Source organism: Vanellus vanellus, assembly GCF_965231255.1.
Source record: "Vanellus vanellus genome assembly, chromosome: 2".
NCBI classification, from domain to species: domain Eukaryota; kingdom Metazoa; phylum Chordata; class Aves; order Charadriiformes; family Charadriidae; genus Vanellus; species Vanellus vanellus.
The window spans coordinates 125865464-125892215 of NC_138906.1; the positions used below are offsets into that span (position 1 = coordinate 125865464).

Here is a 26752-nt window from a genome sequence, read left to right on the forward strand (position 1 = left end):
TAAGTGGCACTTCTTTTTTTCCCTTTTATTTTTTATTTTGAGAGAATAAGCACCATTAGGAGACTGTATCTCTTGCATAGGGTTATGCAAGAAAACTGGTTTACCAAACTAGCTGCTAAGTCAGAGTCCTATCATTTTTTTTAAAAAATCGAGTTGAAAGGAAAAGCAATTATTTCCCCTCCACTACATTAAAACATTTTTTAAAAATGGACATGAAAGAATACGATTTGTTCTATCATAGAAGCCAAATGTTCTGTCATAGCTCTGAAATGTATCTCTTGTCAAAAGTACAAGAGAGATATTTGTTGCTAGAGGTGTGTTATGTACAAGGTCTTCCTAAATAATCTGTCCACGCTGAAGCCTTGCAAATCTGCTTTTTAATTCTTTGTCCATATTCATCCATTCGGTCCAATAATTCACCTCCTCCCTGATGGACTGCTATTAGCAATAAAGGAATTTATTGCGGCACTGCTACTTTCAGACAGACTTGTAGCCTTTGACTTTTTTCTCTTCAGTCCAAATGACTGATAAATTTTCCTCTCTTCCTCTTTTTTTATCTATCCAACTATTTCTTTCTGAAGCTTAGTGTTTCTAGTAATAATAAAATAAATTATTTTAGTCTTGCTTATTAAGACACAATTTTCCTATGAAGGGACATTCAAGAAAACTGAACCTTCAGTTTTTATACGCTCCTATCACTAGATATTTCCCATTGTTAGTCTAAACACACAAATTACAATCTACATTCATGGCTAATGAAATTACAGTCCAAGAGATCTTCAAGTAACATTATTCACAGTAAACCACAGTGTCTATCTTATTTTGCTTCCCCACTCCTCCTCTACAATACTGGTGGCTGAGTCTGTTTTAAGAACAAGAACCTGCAAAGACTGATGGAGTAACTTTCACTGCAGATAGAGAGATGTGGCCCTCCATATTGCGTATGTGTGCAAAACAGCAATTTGCTCTTTGGCATGCAGATATCAGGAGTCTGACTTCATATTTACTGTCCCAGAATCTGCATTGGACTCTAAAATATCATCACACAGGTCACAAAGAGAAACAAAATAGAAAGAAGTACAAAGGCATGTTGCTTTTGGCCTTGCTGAACAGCCACAGGAGCAAAGTGGAGTCACCAAGAAAAGATTCCCCACTTCAAACGTAATAAGGCAGTATTTCTTGAAAGAAAACTCTAAAGTACAAGGCAATTTTGCACAGACGGCACTGATATGGCGGACCTTGGGACTTACCCCTTTACAGAAAGGAAAGGAGCAGAGTGAGCAGTGTCCTCTGTGTGTTCTTCCTTTGCTTTTTGTGTACTTTTCTGTCCCACTTTCACAGAATCACAGAATTTTCAGAGTTGGAAGGGACCTCTAGAGATCATCTAGTCTAACTCCCCTGCCAAAGCAGGATTGCCCAGAGCACATTACTCAGGACTGCATCCAGGCGGGTCTTGACAATCTCCAGAGAAGGGGACTCCACAACCTCCCTGGGCAGCCTGTGCCAGTGCTCTGTCACCCTCACTGTAAAGAACTGTTTCCGTGTATTTGAACGGAACTTCCTGTGTTCCAACTTGTGCCCATTACCCCTCGTCCTGTCACTGGGAACCATTGAAAAGAGCCTGACTCCACCCTCCTTCAACCCACCCTTTAGATACTTGTACGCCATAATAAGGTCTCCCCTCAGCCTTCTCTTCTGCAGGCTAAAGAGTCCCAGCTCTCTCAGCCTTTCCTCATAAGGGAGATGCTCCGAGCCCTTAATCATCTTAGTTGCCCTTCGCTGGACTCGCTCCAGCACTTCCCTGTCCCTCTTGAACTGGGGAGCCCAAAACTGGACACAGTATTCCAGTTGTGGCCTCACCAGTGCAGAGTAGAGGGGCAGAATGACCTCCCTCGACCTACTGGCCATACTCTTCCCTATGCAGCCCAGGATTCCATTGGCCTTTTTGGCAACAAGGGCACATTGCTGGGCCATGGATAATTTACTGTCTACCACAACCCCCAGATCCTTCTCCTCCGAGCTATTTCCCAGCAGGTCCGCCCCTAACCTATACTGGTGCTTTACATTCTTCCTCCCCAGAGGCAGGACCTTGCACGTGCTTTTGTTGAACCTCATTAGGTTCTTCTCTGCCCAGCTCTCCAGCCTGTCCAGGTCACGCTGGATGGTGGCACGGCCCTCTGGGGTGTCAGCCACCGCACCCAGTTTGGTATCATCAGCAAACTTGCTGAGGATACACTCGCCCCCTCATCCAGGTCATTAATGAATATATTGAACAAAATTGGACCAAGTATTGACCCCTGGGGGACACCACTGGTTACAGGCCTCCAACTAGACTCTGTGCCGCTGATCACAACCCTCTGAGTCCTGTCCCGCAGCCAACTCTCAATCCACCTCACTGTCACCTCATCTAGCCCATACTTCCTCAGCTTCCTAATGAGGATGTCATGGGAGACAGTGTCAAAAGCCTTGCTAAAGTCAAGGTAGATGACATCCACGACTTTCCCCTCATCCAGCCAACCAGTTATAACATCATAGAAAGCTATCAGATTGGTCAAGCACGATTTACCCTTGGTAAATCCATGTTGACCACTTCCAATAACTTCCTGTTCCTCAACGTGTTTGGAGATGACATCCAGAATGAGTCGCTCCATTACCTTCCCAGGGACAGAGGTGAGACTAACTGGTCTGTAGTTCCCTGGGTCCTCCTTCTTGCCTTTTTTGAAGATCGGAGTGATTTCAGCCTTCCTCCAGTCCTCAGGCACCTCTCCTGTTCTCCATGACCTTTCAAAGACAATGGAGAGTGGACTAGCAATAACATCCGCCAGCTCTCTCAGCACTCGCGGGTGCATGCCATCAGGGCCCATGGACTTATGAATGTCCAGCTTGGCCAAGTGGTCTCTGACACGGTCCTCCTCAACTGAGGGAAAATCTTCCTCTCTCCAGACCTTCCCCTTTGCCTTCAGAGTATGGGATTCATGAGGGACAGCTTTAGCAGTGAAGAACAAAGAAAAGAAGGCATTCAGTAACTGCCTTCTCTGTGTCTTCCACCACTAGGGCACCTGTCTCGTTCTTCAGTGGTCCTACATTTTCCCTAGTCTTCCTTTTTCTTTTGATATACTGGAAGGATCTCTTCTTATTGTCTTTAACTGCAGTGGCCAAGCTGAGTTCTGATTGAGCTTTGGCCCTTCTCATTTTCCCCCTACATAGCTTTGTTATATCTTGATAGTCATCATAAGTTGCCAACCCCCTTTTCCAGAGAATGTAAACTTTCCTTTTTTTCCTGAGGTCCAGCCAAAGTTCTCTCTTTAGCCTCTATTTCCACCATGTGAACTTCATTTTAACCAAGAATTTCTTCCAGACATACTTACCCATAACGATTAAGACATGATACAAAATAGCAAGCATGGTAATCATTAGAAATTCCAGCCTACCGGGAGAAACTGCCTAAAAAATTGTCACATTTTGTAGAAAAAAAAATAATAATTTGGAGGCAATTGCCACAAGCCCTATCCAAACATACCTGTGATCCGTGAATATGCTAGTTATTACCTCAGGCTGTAAACTGCCCTGTTACTTGAAGCTGAAATGAATTATCAGGCATTAATACCATTACAGTAGCTTACACTAATGATATCCGTACTTAAAATAAATCTGTTTTGATCTCCCATTAAGTGAAAGACACAAACCTGGGAAAATTTGCATGTGATTTTTTCTATTATTATTCAAAAAAGTAAAAAGACAAAAAACCTGGAAATATTTTATATTTCTAATAGGTTGACTAGCTTATAAGTGGGTTCTTCTAATAGTTTTACAGTCTTTTTCCATTATTGACAGGGAACTTATTAACACTATTGAAAACTTGTAAGAAACCTCTACTGATACTTGCTCCATACGCTCAGAATTCTTGCCTTTAAAGAAATAAAAGAAAAAGCTTCTATTATATTTTAAAGAACACCCAAGAATATGATCCATTCACAACAGCATGCCTTTATGATGAAGTAACTCTCAAAATAACTTCTCCTTTAGTCTTTTGTTGAGCCTCAGAGGAAGGTTTGCCCCATGGACCCACCAGTGACTTCCCTGGTGAGTGTCCCTACCAGAACCTGTGCCTTCAGCCACCCAGGAACCTATCTGCAGCACCACCACCCCTGACCTTCCTACATGTTTGTAGCCACCAAGACAGAATCAGCACCCTCCATGGTGCCTTCTGTTCAATGAATTTCAATTAAAAACTTCAAATTAAACCACTTTATTTCAGTTTTGCAGAAGAAGTGTGCATATGCAGTCATTGACCATTGGCTGTAGTGGGTGATGGCATCAGCTAAGGTTAGAAGGTAGCTGAGAAACATGTAATGGGAAGTCCTGTAGGATCAGACCAACAGTACAATCAGTTTAGGATTTATCTACAACTGGACCAGTATTATATAAAAAAAAAAAAAAAAAGAAATCTAATAATAGACAGATGGGATAAGCCACCTATCAATATTTAGAAACCGGATAAAAGCGTTTTCTCCCCCTTCTTATACCAAAAAGCAGCCCACCTACCTCAAAAAGGCTATACAAATTATTCCAAGAGTGTTTATGTCATTTATATACTCCATGAACCTGCCTCCACCTCTACCCAGTAACAGTCAGTATCAAGAAAAGTACTGATAAAGGAATTTATTAAATAGTGACTTCACAACAACACAACAGTGATACCCAGAAACGATGAAATTTATAGTTTTATAGATCATTAGGAGCTAGGATGGTAACTGACAATTTTTGAATGATGCTCTGAAATAACATTCTTTAAGTAATATCCAGTGAACTACATAAAAATGAAAATAAACTGCACTTCTCCCTACTTTATACAATAAAATCTGTTCTCAGTTTAATTTTGTGGAACACAAATATACATAAAAGAAAGGGAGTGTAAAAATGCAATATATAGTCCTACAAGCATAGTTAAATTGGAGAGTTTTGCTAAAATATTTTCCTTTCTCCACTGAAAGCATTCTCTTGTAAAGTCCTGAGATTCCTCTGCTATCCATCTCTCCTTGCATATTTTACACGAGACGTTTCTGGCTGCATATTGCAAAAGGAAATGTGTCATTAAATTCTTTTCAAAGTGACATTGCTGAGCGTGGTGGAAGTATTTTCTGTGCTCTTCATGAATGACAGGCTGCGCGTCCCAGGCATCAGCTGCGCGCAGTTCATTAGTGCTACAACTGCAGCAAATCAGAGGACCGTTTTACAGGGCTCTTCAAAGGCAGCGATAAGCAGCCCGTTTTCACTGACTGAGGAAAAGATGATTCCTACAGCCACAAACTTTGGCGCTTTTGTTTTGTTTTGTTTTTTCCTTTTTTAGAAAACAAGTTGTCAGCCAAGGAGAAGAAGAAAGAAAAATAAATTTCTAAGAGATGTGGAGACCTTGACAAGAAACTTTTCTCAACAGGGTAAAGTGAAGAGGGGGAAATTGTTTGCTGGAAATTGTTCTGGAACAATACTCTATCTTTCCTTGATGCTTTGCTTCATTTGTGGAGGTTTTTAGGCAAATCTAACAGGCTCAGGACCATCCAATATCTGGAAAGGGTACATAGAGACACTTTGCTTGCAGGAAGTATGCTTGAAGTTTCCTTAAATGTATTCATACATATACACACTTTAAATTTGACTTGTAATTACTAATTCGGGCAGCTGTTCTATAAACCCAGTTATTAACGTACACAGTGGGTTCATTGCATTACCAGTAGCTCAATTCCCTCTAGTAGTTTGCTGTATGATTAGGTTTTCATGAAGGGAAATTGAACCAGTAGCCTAAAGTCTTGCATGCGCCCCAATATTTAGCAGGCATAGATGGAGAAAGACTAGAGCAGGAGTCTCTTAGGTCTTGTTTGTGTAGAATCATTCTGAGGATTAGTCATCCTTACGCTAAAAAGGGTAGGATATTCCTTATCAAAGAACAACAACAAAAAAAGAAATAAACAAGCCCCCCCACACACACTTGATTGATTACAGCTTTAGGCATATCATCCAAGACATGAAAACCAAAGCTGTGTTTGATCACCATTGCCACTAAGGAAAAATGAACAACTTCTGATCCAGTAAAACACACAGGCTAACAGCTGGAATGACAAGTGGTGAATCTAAAGCAAAATCCTATTTTGTCCTTGACAAAGCAGAAATTATTTATTCAAGATGGAAAAGTATCTTTTTGACTAACCTTATTCTTTATATGGTTTGTTTCATTTCTTCACAGGAATACGTAAACTCCTCACATCTACACCAAGCAAAAAATGCCATAAAAAGATCAAATATAAATTTGACACAATCCAAGTGAGAGGAATGCATCCTCCAATATATGAAAGGAATTGTAAAATAGAAAAAAACAACTTTTAAAAAGGTATTTAAAACTTATCTCTGAGAAAGCACTGCCTGTATTCAAATGCAACCAAGTATTGCACTTATTTATTCAACTTTTTCTTCAGTTGTCTGTATTTTATACACATACCCATACAATTCACCAGAGAATCGCACGACATAGTGCAACGATGCACAGCACTCACCTGAAACAGTTGAAACGATGTTGGACTCTTTGTTAGCAAGCAGTCAGTTTGCATTTAAAAAAAACTCGATTCATTATCAGGATTTTTTAAATCTCCCCATGTTCTGATCCATTTCAAAAAGCAGGAAATTTTGCATTTTCCACCCTTTATGTCGATAAGGGAATTCATGCTCTTTGAAGGACTTCAGTGGTATATTACATGCATATATAACCAGGTTAACATTGAAGATACAGGGTAAGATTTCAAGCAGATGCAGTTCTGCATTTATCTTAAGTTTATTTGGCTTAAACAGCCCTAGTTTTGTACAATTTGACAGAATAAGGTTGTAGCTTAAATTAATATATAAACAGGGTCAATTAAATGCATACAAACCTTCCCCTAGCATGCTCGTGGGTACATTTGCAGTACTGGGCAATTTTTTTTTTTTTTCTTATGGCAAGCAAGCACATCTGTTCCAGACCACAGTTTTTACCACTTGAATCTTTTTTCAAGTCAAACACCTGAAAGATACTACACTGTGGGAGTTCAAGGCATTGCTTATGATACATTGCAAGCCTTTGTTACCATTAAATTAATTTAAATATTTAAAAATAAATCTCTCTGCTCCCAGAGGTTTTAATTTTCTACATATATTCCACCTTCTATGGAGGACACAGTCTTTATTCTCTTTTAAGATCCCATATTAGTGCTGTGTGAAACACTGATTAATTATACAGCATCAATGATAAAGAAAACTACCAAGATAAAACCATGGTCTGTCTTGTGGAAGGTGTGCAACAGTCATTATTATTATTATGATCGATGGTCGAGTCCCCACATGCAGCAGCCTGGAGGCGACTGGTGCCCTCCCAGACAAGATACCTTTTGACAAAAAAAACTCATAGGTTTTTTAGTATTACCCATGACACAAAAGAAAATGCACTTGGACACTGATGAGCCTAAACAACATTTTGGCAAATAACACCTTCTCCAGATAAACCAGAATCGCAAAATGCATCCATTGAGGAAAAGGGAGATTACACTGATTTTGTCTACAGACCTTTCAGCCACTCTCTTCTATACTGTGTGTAGAATGTCTTCCCAGTGCTATTCCGCCTTCTCTACTACAGGTTTCCATGTTTCTTTCAGCTGTGTGCAGCATCTCATCAGGTTCCTAGCTCTGACTGGGCAAGCCATGGTGCTCAGGAGCCTGGCAGCATTTACGTAGGACCTCCCATCCTTCCAGAGGAGAGGGTCCCGTGTGGAGGAGCAGGATCCCACCTTAGAATGTAAATTGGTTTGCGGACTGTGCAACGAGCTTGACGTGTGGGCCCTTCATGAATGATTAGTGACTTGAACAGCACAAACAACAATAGCAATGCTTTTGATAGTCTTCTTGTAACTTATCAATTAGTTCTGCTACAATCCACAGATGACTTCTTAACTAAGGCCTCCAGTATTCAGCTGTAGGTAGGTGCTGTGACTGTAAATTGTTCTTTTTTCTTTAGGAGAAACAAGTGGGTGAGCTAGGGTGAAATTTTCATTGATCTGAGCTTCAGGAAAGAGAATTTGAAGGAGCAACACACAGTGTTTATGCTATTAAACTTACTGCTTAGCAGCTTCAGGTAACACACTGTATTTGAGAAGATAAATTCAATTGTGATCAAATACAACCGAAGTTCTTTCATTCCCCTGTAATTTCCAGTCATCCATTGTTCACCCATTTAATTAACTGCCACTTGCTTTCCAGGCTCCAAAAACGCATCAGGCAGATCACTACAGAGGCTATAAAGACAAAACCAATGATTACAAAGTTCTCAACATTGTCGTAACTCTTTCCTGAAGGCAAACCAGCACAAATCCTGACTCAGATTATCCCACACGCACACAGAGAACTGGACGGGCAAACAGAGTGCGTTTGTCTACAGCAGTTTTAATCAGTTCCAATCAAACTAATTTTGATTTTAAACAGCTCACAAAGAGGTGGCAGGCTCAAAAACTTAATCACTTACAGGCGCACACTCTGAAATAACAGTCATTTGCTAATCCCATGCTGCTGTAATCATTATCCAGTGTTCCCTGTTCATATTACGCTCCCACAAAACAAGCATTTCCAAGCATCCCCTTCTGAGGTACGCACATAAGGAGAGCAAAAATTACATGTGGGAACCTTAACTAAATGACAGTAGAAGTAATCAAGCTGAAAAACATCTGCCGACTGGCCGCACAGTCAGGTTCACTCTGAAAACTATGGCGTGGGAAGTTTATCTCCTGAGCAGAGAAGAAGGTATCCTGGCTGAGCAGCAAGGAGAACCAGCAAAGCCCAAACCTTCAAATGCACGTCAGCCTCCTCCACCAGTAATCGCATTGTGTGGCCTCAAGCCTGCCATACAATATGCTTCAGCTTCCACGTGTGTGAAGACATTTCCTACTATGGATATTACCACAGTATCCCAGCAGCTTTTTTTATTCAGCCGGGACACCCCAGCCCCGTGTGATGTAGCCACAGGGTGTGGGAAATGAGCACTTCTCATTGAAGCAGACAATTTTCTGTCCTCCTGCTGCCGCCTTTTATTCCGCTCGGAGGTCCTGCCAGCACTAGGATCTCTGGAGCTGTTGTGCTTTCACCTTCGATATTTCTAGAAATTCAAATATTTTTAGGTTCTGCTCGTGCATTGGGACATTTTCCCCCTTCCCACTGCCCCCAACCCCATCTCCACTTGCCACTCACACTCTTCCACCCCACGCAATCACATGGGGTCTGACCCTTCCCCAGAGCCCTCCTGAAACCCAGCAGAGCAAGGACATAATCCCGAGGCCTAAGGCAACGTCTGAGGAAAACGGCTGCATACCAGCAGGTGCAGAGGCTTTGCAAAGGGAAAGAGGAGGCAGAGGAAGAGCTGCTTCTGCTCACCTGGAAGGTAATGAAGGCCAGGCTGGACAACTCGGCTGCATGTGTGCCTACAGCCAACGGGGGCAAACTTGTCTTGCAAGAGGAGAGCTGCAAATGCAGCCCGCTTCCGAAATTCCTCAGAGATAGTATCATTCTCAGACGGTGACTGGTAAGAAGCTACCTAGATGCGGAGCATAAAAGCTAAAGCACATCCTCTGCGGCCTGGGCAGGCAAACCCCTTCTCTTTTGCACTTGCCCTTTCTTCTGTCTTTCACTGCTGTCTTTCCCCGCTAAGAAACTAGGAGGGAAGCAGCTCAAAGACACAGTTTGTCCTGCAGCAGGATCTAGGCCCAGGTGCATAAAGTCTCATTTAAATAATAAAGGGCTTCTTATAGTGAAGCACTCCTCGTAAAAACATTTGCCAAAGGTGTTGGTTCAGTGACACAAAGAGTGTTTTCCTGCGCAGTAAACTGGGGGAGGGGATTCTGACAAGTACAGTCACCAGCAGACCACCAAAGAAGCCTTCAATTACCCCCAAATTTCTTACATCTCTATTACTAAGAAAAGCTGTTTCCTCAGGTCTACTGGCAGAATTAGGAATTTGTGGCTAGATGCACTAAACAGCTTAGATCCCATAGTTTTCACACTAGCGTTGCGTAGTATTCCCTAATTTCTGGACATGTTGCCTGCAGATTATAAGTGCTCCTACTGCCAGTTAGTACCTTAAAGTTTTAAGAAGAAAATTTTGGAGACAGACTCTTTGTTTTCAGCTTTGCATTTTGATGGAAATAGACATCTTCAGAGGAAATTGATATTGTTCCCTCGGACCACCATGTAGAGCACCTATATTTATTCAGAGTCTCCTCTTGGGCTCTGTACCAAGGAGATATTCCACAGCTGTCCTCTCCCTCCCCCTAGTCAGCCCCTTGTTTAACTGCAGATTTAAAGGTATGCATGGTACCCTGCATGAAGCACCTGCCCGCCCTCCCTCCCTCCATGTCTGTGCGGCCCCAAAACCAAGGCTGGGACCAGGCAACAGGAGAACTGCAAAGGCCAGGCAGAGTATTCAGCTAAAAGGAAATGTTGAAGTAAAGGTGGGACTGGAAGGCGAGTCTGAAATGTTACAGTTTTATGAACAGGTTATTTCATTGAGTCCTACCATTTATCTTCACGGAGACTGAAAGGGCTGAGCACTCACCTGATAGATGCCTGCGCTGCTCTGTTCTCATGAAAAGAAGTGCCAACGTCAGCTCTTTCTTTCCTCAGTAGTTGAATTACTACAGGAATTGTTTTCTAGCATTTTCTCTGTTCCCTTGAAGGAAACATGCTGTGCTGGTGGGAGATGGGGTGGTTGTGGTGAGCCCTGGCTAGGGACAGGCTGGCCAGACCTCGCGGGGAGCAGGAGCTGGTGCCCAAATCAGCACTTTGTGGCTGCCAGTGAGTTCACCCAACTCCCTCTTTGGGAGCAGCCACAGCCTGTGGTTTGGTTCGGTTTTTGTCCTTTCCCCCCCCCCCCCGGATCTCTGCCTATCTGCTAACATTTACCTGTTTCCAGTCAGAAGGGTCTCAGCTTTCATGGCCCTGCAGCTGCACTGCTCAGTTCCCACTGCCTTCCCCTCCTCTCCCATTTCCATGTCTCATCCTCCCCCCAGGAACTGCATTGAGAGATGTCTCAACCAAACCCTTGTCTCTCCATCGCTCATTTGCCCCTTTTTAGATAGAAAACCTACCTGCCTTTTTCCAGACTTAGTTTGTTCCTCGTGAGGGTGCTTAAAATAAAATATTGAAACACATATTGGCTTGCAGGTTGACATTCTAGTCCCTTCTCTCCCCAGTGAAAACCCTATCCACTGAAACCATTTTTTTCAGTTGTTTCTGACCTAATGCTCACTGAATTATTCCATTAAAATGAAAGTAATTTCAGTCTAAGAGACTCAGAAAAATCACATTTTGTTTAATCTTCCACACAGAATAATCTACAGCTCAAAAGTTAGCACATTCAAAAGAAAAAGAGGATTTTCAAACACTGTGATCTAGCACAGAAGTGCAAGGGCATATCACATACATTCAGTGGGCTATTGGTTAATGCTTTTTTCTTGGAGGCCTTACGTGCTTTTGTGGTCTAATGTAAAACATAAGAGAGCTGGAGAAAAGAAATTTGCACAACCAGGAGATTTCAACGTGAACAAGACCGACCCACTCTATACATAAGGACTTGTGTCAGTGAAATGTTATAAGCATCTGAATAAATTTTCTTGCCATTCTCTGAGGTTTTTTTGAGAGATCTGAGAGAATGAATTGGTATTCCTTTTAGTCAGACTAGGTCAGAAGTCAAGCAAGGCTGTGCTGCAGCAGCCCCACCACCACCTACTAGAGGCAACATGTCCCACTGGGGCTTTGGAAGCTTTAAAAGCCTCAGGAGTTTCCCATATGGTGTATCATACAACAGTTTAGGTTGGGAGGGACCTTGACAATCATCAAGTTCCAGCCCCCCTGCCATAGGCAGGGACACCTCCCACTAGACCAGGTTGCTCAAAGCCCCACCCAGCCTGGTCTTGAACACCTCCAGGGATGGGGCTTCAACAGCCTCTCTGGGCAACCTGTTCCAGTGCCTTACCACCCTCAAAGTGAAAAACTTCTTCCTAATATTTAATCTAAACCTACCCTCTTCCAGTTTAAAGCCATTCCCCCTTGTCCTATTGCTACACGCCCTAGTATAAAGTCCTTCCCCGGCTCTCCTGTAGGCCCCCTTTAGGTACTGGAAAGCCACAAAAAGGTCTCCCCGGAGCCTTCGCTTCTCCAGGATGAACCACCCCAACTCTCTCAGCCTCTCCTCATAGGAGAGGTGCTCCAGCACTCTGATCATCTTTGTGGCCCTCCTCTAGACCTGCTCCAAAAGGTCCATGTCCTTCTTATGCTGGGGACTCCAGAGCTGGACACAGTACTCCAGGTGAGGTCTTACCAGAGCAGAGCAGAGGGAAAGAATCACCTCCCTCAACCTGCTGGCCACACTTCTGATGCAGCCCAGGATACAATTGGCTTTCTGGGCTGCGATTACACATTGCTGGCTCATGTTGAGCTTCTTGTCAATCAGCACCCCCAGGTCCTTCTCCTCAGGGCTGCTCTCGATCCAATGAAAATCAGCAGCTTGCCGATTTTTTTTTTCTTCCAAGCTACAATACTATCAACACAATCTTGAATCTTCTCTTTCATTGCTGTTCATCGGTCCCACTCTCTCTCCTACAAGTAGAATCCCAGAGCAAACCAGGTCCATCCTTTGTGCCTGTTATTCACAGTTCTCTTTCACCTTCCAGCTTTCCTCCTTCTCACTTTCTGCTTCCTCTGCTCAGCTCACATCCTAGCGAAACCTTCATGCTGCTTTGAAGGCTCCATTTCACACACTTCAAAGCAGAAAAGGCCTTACTTGAAATTTGAACAAATTCTTTTAATAAAAAAAATAAAATGTAAAAACTAGCGTGACATGAAACTGATTACACACTACTTGCATACGATACTCCTTTCCTACACACTTCATTTCTTCTTTGTCTTACGCTATAAACTCTTCAGAAACAGGACTTTTTTTTGAATGGTGAAATCCAGTATTTATTGGAGGCAATAGCATAACTCCTATTGGCTTGAATGGAAACAGGATTTCACCATTTTCACAGTTACTCCGAGTAGCTGCTGCTCTTTATCAAAATATATTATATTTGCAAATGCTAGCACACTGATGTCACAGGTAAAATCCAAGTCAGAAAATTATATTGTTTAAAGAGGTAAAGTTTCTAGAATATTTGTTTCTAGTATGTCAGAGTACAATACAACAAGCAGCTTATTGTTCACTATTTTCATTAATGATTTTATTGTCTGTTCTCAGCTATATCCCCAGGCACTAATTAGGAAATTGCTTTGACACAGAGTTTTAAAATTTGTCAAAGAAACATAGCTGGCGCTTTTGCCATTCTTGTTTGTGACCAAACCCTTTCAATAGCCTTTTCAGTCTTTTTTTTTTTTTATATATATTGATTTTAGAAATCACCAAACAACTTCGCAGTAAAGCAAGGCTGCATCATTAAAGGCAATTGACTTCCAAAAGCTATCACCCCTGGGGAAAAAAAGAGAAAAACAGTATTTGAACCTAACATAAAGCATGTGAAAGCAAATACACATTTTGCTCTGTGGTGCCAAGACCATAGTGGGGCTTTTTTTTTCCCCCCCAAAACAGTTAAATAGGTCAATGATACCTAATATCCTGGTATTTTGCAGAAGCTACACATGCGAGAGAACTTTTGGGGAACAGCATGGGATCCACAGCTGTCAGCACGGTGACACCAGAACTAGCTGAAACAGCCATAAATATTGAAGCCGAAAGAGTGGAAGAGATGGCTGTTATTCAATTCCACAAATTCTCCCAAGATGGAAGTTAGAGTTAGTTCTCTTACCTGTCCCAGGGGAACTTTCATTGAAAACCTTTGTCTTCCTGGTTTTGAGAGAGCACTTGTATCAGTACCCTTGCTGTCTGCAATACCTTCATTCACCTTCTCTGAGGCCTAATTCAGCAGGAGGGTTTGAGCTTTCAGGACAAAACAAACTGGGGAGTACCTGATCTGTGATCCTTGTTGGGATTTAGGTCACAGCTAAGTTACATTAAACCCCATGGCAGGCAGGTGGGAACTGGAGGTAGCAGTTGAGTTGAGAAGCTATGGACATACAAACTTTTATCTTAGGTGGCTCAAGTGGTGGCTGGGCACTTGAACTCTTCTGTGGACCTTTACCTATACAATTTGCAAGTTGGATTTTTTTTAATTTTATTTTATATTTGCCTTAAAAGGATCTCTTAACTCCATTATGCATTGGCACTCAACGTTTCATCTGTGATCAGTTCCAAGAGATGCTGTTCTCCTCCCAGCACCTTATACTGGCAGTGGCTTGCAATTAGTGACTGCTGGAGCCCATAGATTAGACACAAGGCAAAAGATAAGTTGTGGATAAAAAAAGAAGTAAGGTCACTGTGACAGAATTAAATCTGTCTTGCCACAATTCCCACCACAACTGCAGAGAAAAGGGCATCAGTGTGATGACTTTAATAGCAGTAAAGAGAGATATTATGTTTACAGGAAAAGTAACATCAGAATTTATTTTAAGTTATTATTACATCTCTATTACACCCTAAAATGTCAGTTATCTCCCCTTCTCCACAAAAAAAAAAATTACTGAGACACGTTTTTGAAATAGTCTGATTAAATTTTTAAACCCAATTTCTTGAAGTGAGATAAGGTCATGAAGATGCATGTTATTATTAAAAAGATTTAGTAAGAGTTAAAGAAAACCTAAAATGCCAGTTTCTGGATACGGGAAAGTCACTGACTGCAGGTACTTAAGATGATGATCCTGTATGAGCCTTCTACAACATACTCACACAATCCCTATTTTAGGGAGTGTCCGAGAGTAAAAAAGAGGAGCTGTGGAACAAAGCACTAGAAGTTTTCATAAGGGGATGTTACCCCTTCCCCACATCTCAGCACATACAAGCTCTGGTCTGAAGGCTGCTCAGTAGCACTTTGCATACCTTGCGCTACTTGCGCTAACAAGCCTGCCAACATTTGCATCCATACAAAACCTCACTCTGAACATCAGCATTTGCATCCTCTCTACTATCACAATAGTTTAGAAGTGCGTTTTGTTTTTCAGGAGAAGTTGAAACTGCATCTGAATAAGATTGTTGCCAATGCTCATCTCCACACTGGCATCGTTAGCAAAGCTGAGATTACACTGTGGAAACAGTATGACAGCTCTGTTTGTCTCATGCTTTAAATACGACACTTGCTTTTTTGGCCACCACTTCATATTTTTCCCAATTTTCAGAAGTAAAGCAGCAACTGCCAGAGACTATAAACTCTCAGGACTGCAAACCAGTTTGCATAATCCAGAGGCTTGGGCACCTAGCTTGGCTGTTGCTGCAAATACCGAAGGCAGGACTGGGATCTGTTTGTGGCATAGCTATAGGACCCCTAGGATGGGCAAAACTCTTGTTGGGGCCCCCAGGCAGCAGAGCAGCAACCGTGCTCCAAGGTGCTCGCCCTTCAGATCACATTTCTTTCTCTAGGAAATGTTGTCCCACTAGTGCCAGGCTTTAGCGCCACATGCTTCGTAACATTTAACACATTTGCTTCATGACTACTGCCTGCCCTTCCAGCGAATGCCTCTGCAACACACATTGCTCTCCAATTCGGGAGACAAGCAGTCGTGCTACGCAGCAGCCAGGTACGGCAGGAGCAGCAGCAGCTGGCTACTGCGTTATATAGGTCTGTAAGAGTCAAGAGTCATGCATGGGTATGGACAATATCATGCATGGCAGCTTTCTACACACCCATGCTTTCCTCACCTGCCCAAATGTCCAGTCCTCACAGATGGTCTCCAGTAAGCATTAGCATAAAGCTCAAAGCATCTCTGGCAGACGAAGACATCTAATGCCCAATTACCCAGCCAGTCAAGCACTTACAGACCCTTCTACAGTGTGGTACCTTAAGTTTCTATGAATGGAAGGCTATAACCACATCAGCAACTCTGGAAATGTCTCAGGTTACATTAAAGCATGCCCCAGAGGAAAAAAAAAAACAAAGAAAAACAAACAAACAAAAAAAACCCCACCACAACCAAAACTACTATACTATACCCCTAAAACAGACATTTCAGAAAATTATTTGGAAAAATCAGAAAAATACTCAGAGAATGATTGTACATCTTTCAGATATAGAGCTAAGCAAGTTACTTAAAGAAATATGTCATTATAAAAACATCAGTGTAGATAAGATTTTTTTCCTACCAGCTGTCAGTGGACAACCTTTAAGTCTCCCGTGAAGCAATACTGCCCTCTTTTGGTGCAATTTATTAAGCATAAGGGTTTTGAGCACTTCTAACATCAGCAAGGTTAGAAAGCATTTTTTAGGGATGTACTACCTTTTTGTAATAAACCGACCTGTTAAGTTTTGAAAAAACAAGCTAAAACAAATAACAGACTTAGTTCTGTAGGATGTTGATCTAAAAAGGTCACTACTGTTAACAGATTACTGAAAGGCAACGTTACAGAATTTGTCAGAAGTGGAGCAAACACAGTACAAAAGTAGCGCATTATATGTTTGCTCTTACTGATTACAGCACAAATACACACTGCACCATTTAGTAGAGAGACAAACTAAAGGCCAGGACAAAGTCAGAAGGATTAAAAACATGTTCTGAAAGTGGTTAAAACACTATGCAAAAATCTTTCCAGCTAACATATACAAAGACCATTGATCTATGGGCCTGGGAACTGGCAAAATTAAAGATTTTGAAATGGGACTCAAAATTTCTTTTCATATAAACTGAGCTGTTGCTACAATTTATTTACCAGTCACTTCCTCCTATTCAAATTTCCCACCTCTCACTCCTGCTTTATCCCTGCTCCTGTCCCAACCCTTAAAAAAAACCAAAACAAAACAAAAAAAACCCACCCCAAAACCCAACAAACAAACAAACAATGTTTTTGGATCACTTAGTTGAGAGGTAAGAAAGCCTGTTTTCACCCTTGTGTAATGCTGTAATATGGTACTGACACTACCAACAGTAGGCTATGCACTTTGTAATGAGTTTGCAAGGCTTCTGGACTGGCTACATCTGAGCTTTCCTTCACCTCCCCGTAGCTTTTACTCAGTTTAACTGTGACAGCAATCTCTCCAGCTGACCTGGTGTCTATACAAGCCCAGTTTTATATATGTAACTGTTACAAGCTATGGTTGTTGACAGAATGAGGTCTCAGGGGTAACAAAACATAGTATCTAACAGACACAGATAATTACATATGAAGAAAGAAGATGGAAGAGCACATTATCCAACATACAAATGACTCCCAAGCTGGTCCTGGGAGAGTAAGAAGGAACCAGCAACATAAAAAAAAAAAAAATAATATATTCCTCCCACAAACGACTGCAGGGGTGCAGAACTCTGTCACCCTCTCCAGCAGCTGCAAGCTGTGGATTTAACACTCGGGAAAACAAAGGGAGGTTGCGCGTAACTCCAACAGATGAACAGAAATGGAAAAAGTACAGATGCTACAATTTTAATTGTATTGCTACAATTTTAATTGTATTAAGGGCAGTTATTACAATCTAGACTAACCACAGTTCTTTAAATTAGACTATTAAGATCTCTATAAGAGAGTGTGTGTGTGTTTATAGACAGATCCCTATGCCTAAAACAATGATTTTGAGCGTAATGCCTTCCAAAGGAAAACTACCCACTGCCTTCTAGGAAATAGAGATCAGTGAACCTCCAGATCTTCACCAGGAATCAAGTGAAAGCTTCAGTAAAAATGACCACTTCAGTCACATGATGGTTCATATCAGAAGATAGAAACAGTCTCTATCTTGGACATATAAATTGATTTGTAATAAAGATCTGTAATTTACCACTACAATTTCAGAAGAGAGTCTAAAGTAAGGCTTCTGAACTTGTTAGGTTCCCTTAAAGAGACAAATTTTCAGAAACGTGACAAGAGTAGAAGCCACTGGGCTTCAAAATCAAAGTATACAGAAACCTGATCAAACAGAATATACTGGTTCAAGAACTCAAAAGACTACCAATAAAGTACCCAACAACAAAAATCCCTAGAGGTCTATATATGGAGGTCTCCAAGGAACATTCCTCAGCCAATGGAGATCACCCACATGTACTAAAGGTGTTTCAAGTAGGGCAGTCAAGTTAGCAGTAGAAAACCCTAATGAATTATTTTTCAGTCAGGAGGAAGAGGCTAGCAAAATGGCAAGGAGATACTCATAGAAAGAGAAAACAGCATGTATCACGTACTGATACACTTTTGCCCTCCGTTCCTTCTCCTTTCAGCCTGTGATCATCATGGCTGATGGATGAAGGAATGCATGAAGGAAGACTGAGAAAAAACAAGTCAGTGCTTTCTTCGCTTCTCTCCAGCACCGAAGTATTTTGCAAAATAACCTGGCAAGGTATTACAGATTCCTAGCTTGCAGCAGCAGAGGATAGAGCTTTAACACGGAGGTCTAAGTTCCCTTAGCTGCCCTGACAAATCTTTTTAAAGCACCATAGAATATGAAGGATAATAAAGACTCTAGAAAAAAATGTTACCATCATGTTAAAAAGCACTAATAAATCAGCGTTAGATTTCTGGTTCCACACTGATCATAAAAATGGTGCAAGCCTGTGGCTAAACAAGCCAGCTTTACTAGAACAGAGGAGTATTTCAACAAGTTGGCAGGTGACTGTGAAGCTACAGAAGCCAAGCAGGCAAGCATTTATCAAGCCAGCCATCCAAATTTTACTGGTTAGTTTTACAAAAGGCTATCAAGAAACACACAACTTTAAAGCCTTACTGTTCATTACACCCCAATGACCTCATCAAAACAGGTTTAGGGAAAGGACCACATACATGAATCATTTGTTGTCAAACTAATTAGCAGCTCATTAAGGTGGAGTTCTGCATACAGCTCTAAGAGCACAGCACACAACTCCTTTATCTTTTATACTCAATTAGGAAATCGCACAAAGGTAGAAGCCTTCAGTTTTACTCAATTACACGAATGATGGAAGGAGACACAGATTTAGTAATTTAAACCAGCTTTAATCAGAACATAGCCCATTCCCTATTTGTTTTCGAACTGACAGTTAAAAATGCATTTAAAGAAGTAGTTTAGAGAACAAATGACAGGATTATAAAAAAAAAAAAAAAAATAGACTAAGTTGCCAGCACATAAACAAACAAGAAAGAGTGCTCAGCTGAAACGAGCTGTTCAGGTTCCTTTAAATGAAAACTGTTTCCCAAGGTTTTGGGAGGCAGCTCTTCATTTTTTCCTGAACAACATCAGATTAAAAACTCCAGGTCTTCTCAGAAGACTGCACTGGTCTTGAGTCCTCCTCCAGACCAAAGACGACTAAAAAAGTCCTGGAAGTTTCAATTCATCACATCCTTCCTTACAGAGACCACAATTACAGTATTGCTAGTCAGCTTAGCCTACCCACCTTGTATTTTTCCTCTAACCACTAGCAAAATAAGGCTGCATCAAGAGGGAGTTTCAATAGGACAAAGTTTTCCTTATTTATTTTGACTTAGGTAGTTGTTCTGTTGAGGGTGAAGACAATCTTAATATTTAGAAGAAGAAAAACCACAAAACTGTTCTTGAGTATAGAGCTCAAGTATAGCTTCTGGGCTCTTCAGAAGAAACTAACTTTCCATGATTACTTCAGAAGTAGTGCTGGGCCCAAAACAGCTTTTCTGTGTCATGAGCAACATCTTCCAACCTTTGCAAAAGTTCAAAATATAGCAAGAAGGTGTATTATTCTATTTCTGAAATTCAAGAATAGCCTTTATTAAAAAGTTACTAACCTAACTATGAACAAACTGGTATCTGAATTTCCAGATAACTGAAAATACTTGCACAGAAACACAGAAATTCAAGCAAGCAGAAACCACCAGAAAAAAAACATTTTATTGCAACAATGTCCCCATCATCAACTGAGACGGCAAAAATTAAGTTTAAATTCATTTTGCATTTCTATCTTTTTATTTATGTAAATATAAATTCAAGAGTGTAAAATAAATCCACATATAAAACACAGAAGAAACATTCTCTTTCAGTGACTCCAAAAAACCTTACATACTGAAGAATCATGACAAGTCATCCACTGTCCATTCTTCCAAGTATACAGGCATGAAAGAATGCAGAAATTTATTCTCCAAAAGCATCCTGTATGAAGTCCTTAAAGTATTTAGTATTCAGTAATCTCATACTCTTGAGCTTATGGATGTAGATTCCAAGAAAGTGAGAGACAAGAAACATCTCGAACTTTAGATTATTTAAACTCCATCTAAAATAATCCATTTCAAACAAGATTATGTTCAATTCTTATAGCTGAAGCATCACAATTACTTTATTAGTATCATTATTTTGGAAAACTTTCTTGTTAGTTTTTCCTGCTTTTAAAATAAAGTCAGAATACTTATTTCAAAAAGTCTTGTTTACTTACACTGTAAATATATTGCGGAAAGTAACTCCACATGCTGGTACAACAGGCCTTCATGAAGTTCCACTTAAACATTACTATGATGTACCTTAAAAAACTGGGACTACAGCATGAAATGCACCATAAAGAGTCAGTGTCGTGGGATTACGTATTATTTTCCTTCTCAGATGCAACAAAATACTTATAATTTTGAAGTCAATCTTGGACTGTTAGACCACATGAATATTGGCTCGTTATAATTACTGGTTATAAATACTAAGAACATTTACTGTTTTAGAAAGTTGTGATTATTTTGTTTTATTGTTATTACACAAAAAAATGTTACTGATATTATAAAAATGCATCGCACAAGGTAACTCAAGAGGAATGTTTTTCACTGGGTCCAACAGACAGATGTTTCCAATGATTGTGGCTTTTAATGCATAACATGCCAAGTTCTTAATAAACAGTGTTTTCCCTCATGGTTATATTACAACAGAGAATGAAGAAATTAAGGTGGTAAAAGCAAACAACGTTAAAAATGAGAACTGCAAGTAACTTCACAACTAGAAGAGGAAAAATCATAGAAGAATTTAAATGAGCACTATTGTGGGTCCCCACAGTTGCAATGCTATTCTTAGGTTTCCAGAAGATGCGTATGATTTTATAAATATTTTTGTGCTAAGAGCCATGCTCAGAAACAAAATATAGGCTAGCACAAGTCTACCTTCTTGGAGATGCATGTTAAGTATAAAATTCACTTACTAAAGTGCATTTGCTGAACAAAGTCTAACTTCTACTATTATAGCTATCCCAATAAGCAATACAAACTAAACTTTGTTGAAACTCTACCTCTACTTAAAAGCAGTAAATATAGATGACTGATACCTAAATTACAATCTTGTATTACCAAACATTTTGACTCAATGCTGTGAGCTGTAGAAATAAACAAAATGAACTGTCCTAAAACTTCCCACAAATGAGGAAGTGCCTCTAGTTAGAAATACTGAAGCGTACAATGGAGTTAAATAAAAGCACAGCTGAAGTAAGCATTGCTTTGCTTCTTATTCAATAAGATGTTTCATTAAGGCTCTGAGAGAAGCTGTTACTTTTCTCAAGATCTTTTGGCAAAAGATATACATGTAGAAGAAGCAGGGTCATCTGACACTTCAAAACTTGTATTTTCATATTTCATTAAAGCCAGCTCATTCAGTGTTTGTATACATTTATTGCACTTGAGTTGTTGGAATACATCTATACCAACAGAGTAATAATGATTGCAACAAAGCCATAGTAAAATAAACTTTAAAAGGGTCTGATTCTGACATTAGAGGTTAAGTGTCTGCACATTTAAAATGTTCCCCCAATAATAATAAATACGGACAAATTGCTCATCAAGTCAGATGCACATGTTTAACAATTATTTAGCATATATAAAATTTCACTCATTCTTTTATCAATACAAATCTGTTAGGGATCAAAAAAGACTTACCATGCAAAATATTGATTAGTGCTGCATAATGGAATATATATTTCTATCGGAGTTAAAACAGCATTTTCAAAATTTAAAGAAAAATAAATTTTTAAAAAGGGATTCTACGGTTGAATGCAAGTCTTCCTTGTAGCAAAGACAAGATAGAGACAAGTTACGATTTATCGCTGTACTTCAGTCTTGATGAAAGACTAAATAATTTGTCCACCTACTTCTTAATAAATGCTACATTTTCAAGAATAAAGGAACTATCAGTAGGCATTATTTCTACTTAAAACAAGTTATTTCTCTCTGTAATAGGTCAAGTATGCTTTTAAAGATTCAGGTAATGGTAGACTCATAATTTTCTCTCTCAACAGATTTCGAGGAGGCTCTTCTGGCTTCAAGGCCTCACCGTGATCTTTATCCTCCTCCTCTTTATTATCATCTTCCATTTTTTCATCTTCTTCACTATCTAGAGGCTGAGGAATGAGCTGATTACCAACAAACACATAGGTATTAATCCTGCGTCTACGACATCTCCTCCGTTTTCGTTTCGGAGGAGCCTTCTGAGCAATACCCTTGGCTTTCATCTCCTCATTTATGAAGTTTCTAAGGGTGCGTCTGATATATATTCGAGCAAGGTCCTGGAGATTCCTAACAGCACATGGAGCTAAAATGAAAGAGACAGTAAGTTATACTCACTAAGTGAAATTTTCCTCTAGCAAAAAAATTCGCCGCAAGGCAGTATGACCAATATTCAGGAACAACTGAAATTTTTGTACATGACACAATATGCAAATGAAACAAGGTTAGATAGAGCCACATTGACAAACCCTGTAGCATATTCACTATTGAAAGACTTCTTCTATTCCACAGACATACGTGAAGGACTCAGATTTGAGCTGAAAATGGCTTCTGGAATACAATTAATCTCTTAGAGAAAATACACAGTTCAATAGGTCTTGACTGATGTGCAAGAGAAGTAGAAAGCAAGAACAGATTATTAAAGTAAGTTTAAGAACGCATACAACAAATACTGTCACCTTTTAGCACCTGGCAAGTCTTGTGACCTACTGCTGGCACTGTTTTGAGATCTTGCTGCTTTGAAAGAATTTCTACCCGTGTCACATTTGTTTAGGCAAGTTTTAATTCTGCCTCCCTCTTCTACTTAACTATGCTTTTCCCTACTTCTTACTGAATCCAACTGATGAGTGAGGGTCATGTCACCTTCACAGCTGACCAAGAAGGCAAGTCACCTGTATCTTTGCAGCAGAAGAGGAATAAAAATTACTGAGGTCCTGAAGAAAAAAAAGCAAGTAACAAAAGGCCGAATGCCACGTATTTTCCAATGACAGACAGGCAGGTGATGAATAAGTGTTGCTGGGCTGGTGGATGCCTGCCCCAGATGAGCTACAGCTGGCTAATTCCAAGCAAAGCAAAATCAAAGTAGTACACCAACCAGAACTCTGCAGCCTGTTTGACATTCTTGCTTGTCATTTTTGTTCCTATATGAAGTAGCATAAAATTAATAGAGATTGCAGTAAGGAGAATTTAGCGAAGAAATCATTTTGATAAATACACTTCCAATATTGCATTCAGCTTAAATAAACCTCTGTATTTCAAACAAAATCTTTTGTTTCCTACACTGACTCTAGTTGCATGCTAGTTCCTTTGAGAACAAATGTTTATGACTGGCAATACTGACTTCAGCTGATGCCAATGGGGAGGGGGGGGAAGGCACCACCCAACACGAAGCTCCATTTGTTTAATATAAAACCAGCCCAAAACCCAAGAACAAAACCCTACCTAATAATTCAAAACACATTTCTAAGATCAGACTAAACAAACCATCATTGCAGACTGCATGCCAATCACAGTAAATGCAAGCACAAGGTATATGACTTTCAAGTGATGGATGGCAGGCATTTGTCCTGTGTACAGCGCTATGTAAGACAGACTTCATAAAATCAGAAGGAAAAAAAAAATTCCTTCAAAAGAAGATGGAACAAAACTCTGAAATACTGCATCCTGAGAAAAGTACAAAAGCAGTATGGTCTCAGCTGTAACTGATTGACTGCCAACCATTCATGTTACCTAAAGGAAGCCAAGACCTAAAGCTCCTGTACTTCTGTTCAGCAATCCCTGACACACAGAGACAGCATAAAGAAAATGAGCTGCTAGAAAGCTTCAAACCTACCCTATTTTAATTTTTTTTTTTAAAGAAATGCTTAATAGGTAGGAAGGACAGTTAGGAAGTCCTACAGTAAGACAGCTAGAAAGCTTTCCTACACAGGTAAAGTAAAATCTGTTTGAACACAGAACTACTCAGGAGGACACCTGGGGAACAATTCAAATAACAGAAGTAGCCTTAACTTCCACTGATATCCATGGATTTAAGCCAAATTGAGCAATAAATATGACTCACTTTTGTTTTGATTAGTCATCTTCTCAAACCTGATGTTTAAAAATTAAATTTGAGGCTAACCAAACCTAAAAATATAGTAAAATTTTACTGACTCTGAGTAGTTTCATCTTTTCTCCTTCATGATGATTAAATACAAATAAAAATCAGACTTCAATAAAAATCTGTCATTGTGACTTACCAGTGATGTACTGAGCTCTTGATCAGAGTTTTTAGTACATGCAGTATGCTGTGGGTTAACATAAATTTACTTCCTACACTAAGTTAAGCATAAAGCTCTGCAAACATTTTAACATCCTTCTCAAATGTAAAACTTCGTTGAGATGCAGAATATTTACTTTACCAATGCTAGTGGTGCTCGACCTTTATCACAGAGCTCACAGTCTATCCAAAGACAGAGTTCATCCTTGCTTGCCATATGCCACACAGGTGAAAGCCCTCCAGTTTGGAGTACGCCATATTAAATCATTTACACATACCATAAGAATCTGGATGTGGTTTACTGCCAATCTGTCTTAGTTTCTCTTGTAATAATATTCATCAAACTAGTCATATTAAGGATTTTTTTTTTTTTAAATAATAAGAATAGGATGCAATTTTCGGATGTTTAATGTCCACTTCTTTCCAATTGTTTAGCAGCAGTGAACTGTGTCCTACCAAATAACTAAGTTGGTAAAATGATCCTTTTAGCAATATCTCTGTAGTTTTCCATAAGAAAAAGATTTTGAGAATAACTGGTCAACAGGTATTTCACTAAACCCTATGTACATATGAGAGTTATAACTGTACTCTATATATAACACTACATTTGTGTCAGAAGGCATTCAAGGGTTGTCCGAAGTATGGCATAGACTCCATGTTTACTTAGTAGTGACATCTGCAACTTCTAGCTACAGTTTACAGATGAATAATGTTTACTAGACTACTCTGAACTTTTAAGGTAATTCACAGGTGTGTGGATTTGAAACAAATAGACAGTATGACTATAAAAGAGGAATTAGCTAGAATTTTTATTTCTTGAGCTTCAGATGACTACTTTTTACGCACACACCCTTTCTTTTTTAAGCTTCACAATAAAACTAGACCAGCCTGAAAGAAGCATATCTTACTGATTTCATTTTAAAGTGTAACTTCAGGCCTCTGATGTTTTGTGTTGGTTTTTTTTCCCCTTTTAAATAGTGCCAACTTAGTAGCACATTTACATGTTATTTTCCTCCTCTCACTAAAGAGTCATTTTCAAATTATCAAGCTACTTACGGAAACCACCTATACTGTACTACAGTTCAGTTATGAACACTACTGATCTGCACTATTTTCACTCTGAAAATTCAAGAATGGTGAGAGAGAACACTTGAAAATCCTCCTTTATTCTCTATGATTTTATGTAGTCTAATCCCCTAGGATAACCACAAGCTTGACAAGCCACCTCTGTATTTCACTGTCAGTCATGAAACAGGTATCTATTATGGACTACATCTAAAGCAAAGAACAGAGGGAAAAAATAATCTTGTATTAACAAGTTAATTTCAGGAAATAACTCCTGAGGTCTCAAAAAGCAAGTGTTAAAGCAATCAAAATGAATTATTTCTGCAAAGGAACTCATTACATGAAGGAAATGACCATCTATACTTTGAACAAAAAAGTAAAGGTAACTATAATAAGTAACTATCCTTGGCAAGCTCACACATACTCTCAAAATTAATAGCCAGATCAGTAGTTATAGACAATTCAACCTGACAGAACATCCTGGACTCCTGAAGGGTTTATACCTGTTTCACAGTTAGATGTGCATGGAGGCAAGAAACCTGTGAAGAGGACAGGAGGATTAGTTCCCTTTGGTTATATGTTAACAGATCAAAACAGGAGAGAAAAGCTGTTATATTCTAGGCTCTTTGTAGGGTTAAGTTCGCACATGTTACTAAAGCTCTATGTATTACTCTACTCCTAGCCCTGACTACCCTGACAGAAAATTTCAACGCTACACCTTTCTCTGCTGCTTTTTTCCCATTCCCCTTATCATGCTATCTTATCATCTTGGCAACAGATGGACTTTCAGAGACTTTATAAATACCTTTACTAACCTAATTTAAAGCAGTGCAGCTAGAAAGCCAACCCCAATGACTATTAAAAACCGGCCTGGCACAACTATATCAGTTGTAGCCAGACACAAGCACACTCAGCTATTAATATCCAACAGTACCACAGCTGCAGTTTAGACCTGTTCATTCCATTTCAGAGGGAAGAGAAGAAATATTTTTCTCTGGGAGACCATCAGAAAGTTAGCACTCCTGATAGAAATCATATTAGCTTGCTATTTTATCTATACCTTGGCTAGAAAGCGAGAAGCTGAACCTAAAAGGAAAAAAGTTCGTAAAATTAAGCTGGAAAGCACTGTATCATTTTAATTCAGGATACTAATTGTTTAG

General features: G+C 39.8%; 1 protein-coding gene across 3 annotated transcripts in view; it reads right to left on the reverse strand.

The window, feature by feature from the left end:
• Window positions 1-19894: 19894 nt before the first annotated feature.
• PCMTD1 (protein-L-isoaspartate (D-aspartate) O-methyltransferase domain containing 1) overlaps window positions 19895-26752 on the reverse strand; it is a 46253-nt gene continuing 39395 nt past the window's right edge. For all 3 annotated transcript variants that reach the window (XM_082499290.1, XM_082499292.1, XM_082499291.1), the window contains one exon: window positions 19895-22574. In XM_082499290.1, the coding sequence (XP_082355416.1) occupies window positions 22204-22574 (371 nt within the window). In that variant the 3' untranslated portion in view covers window positions 19895-22203. The remainder of the gene's footprint in view (window positions 22575-26752) is intronic.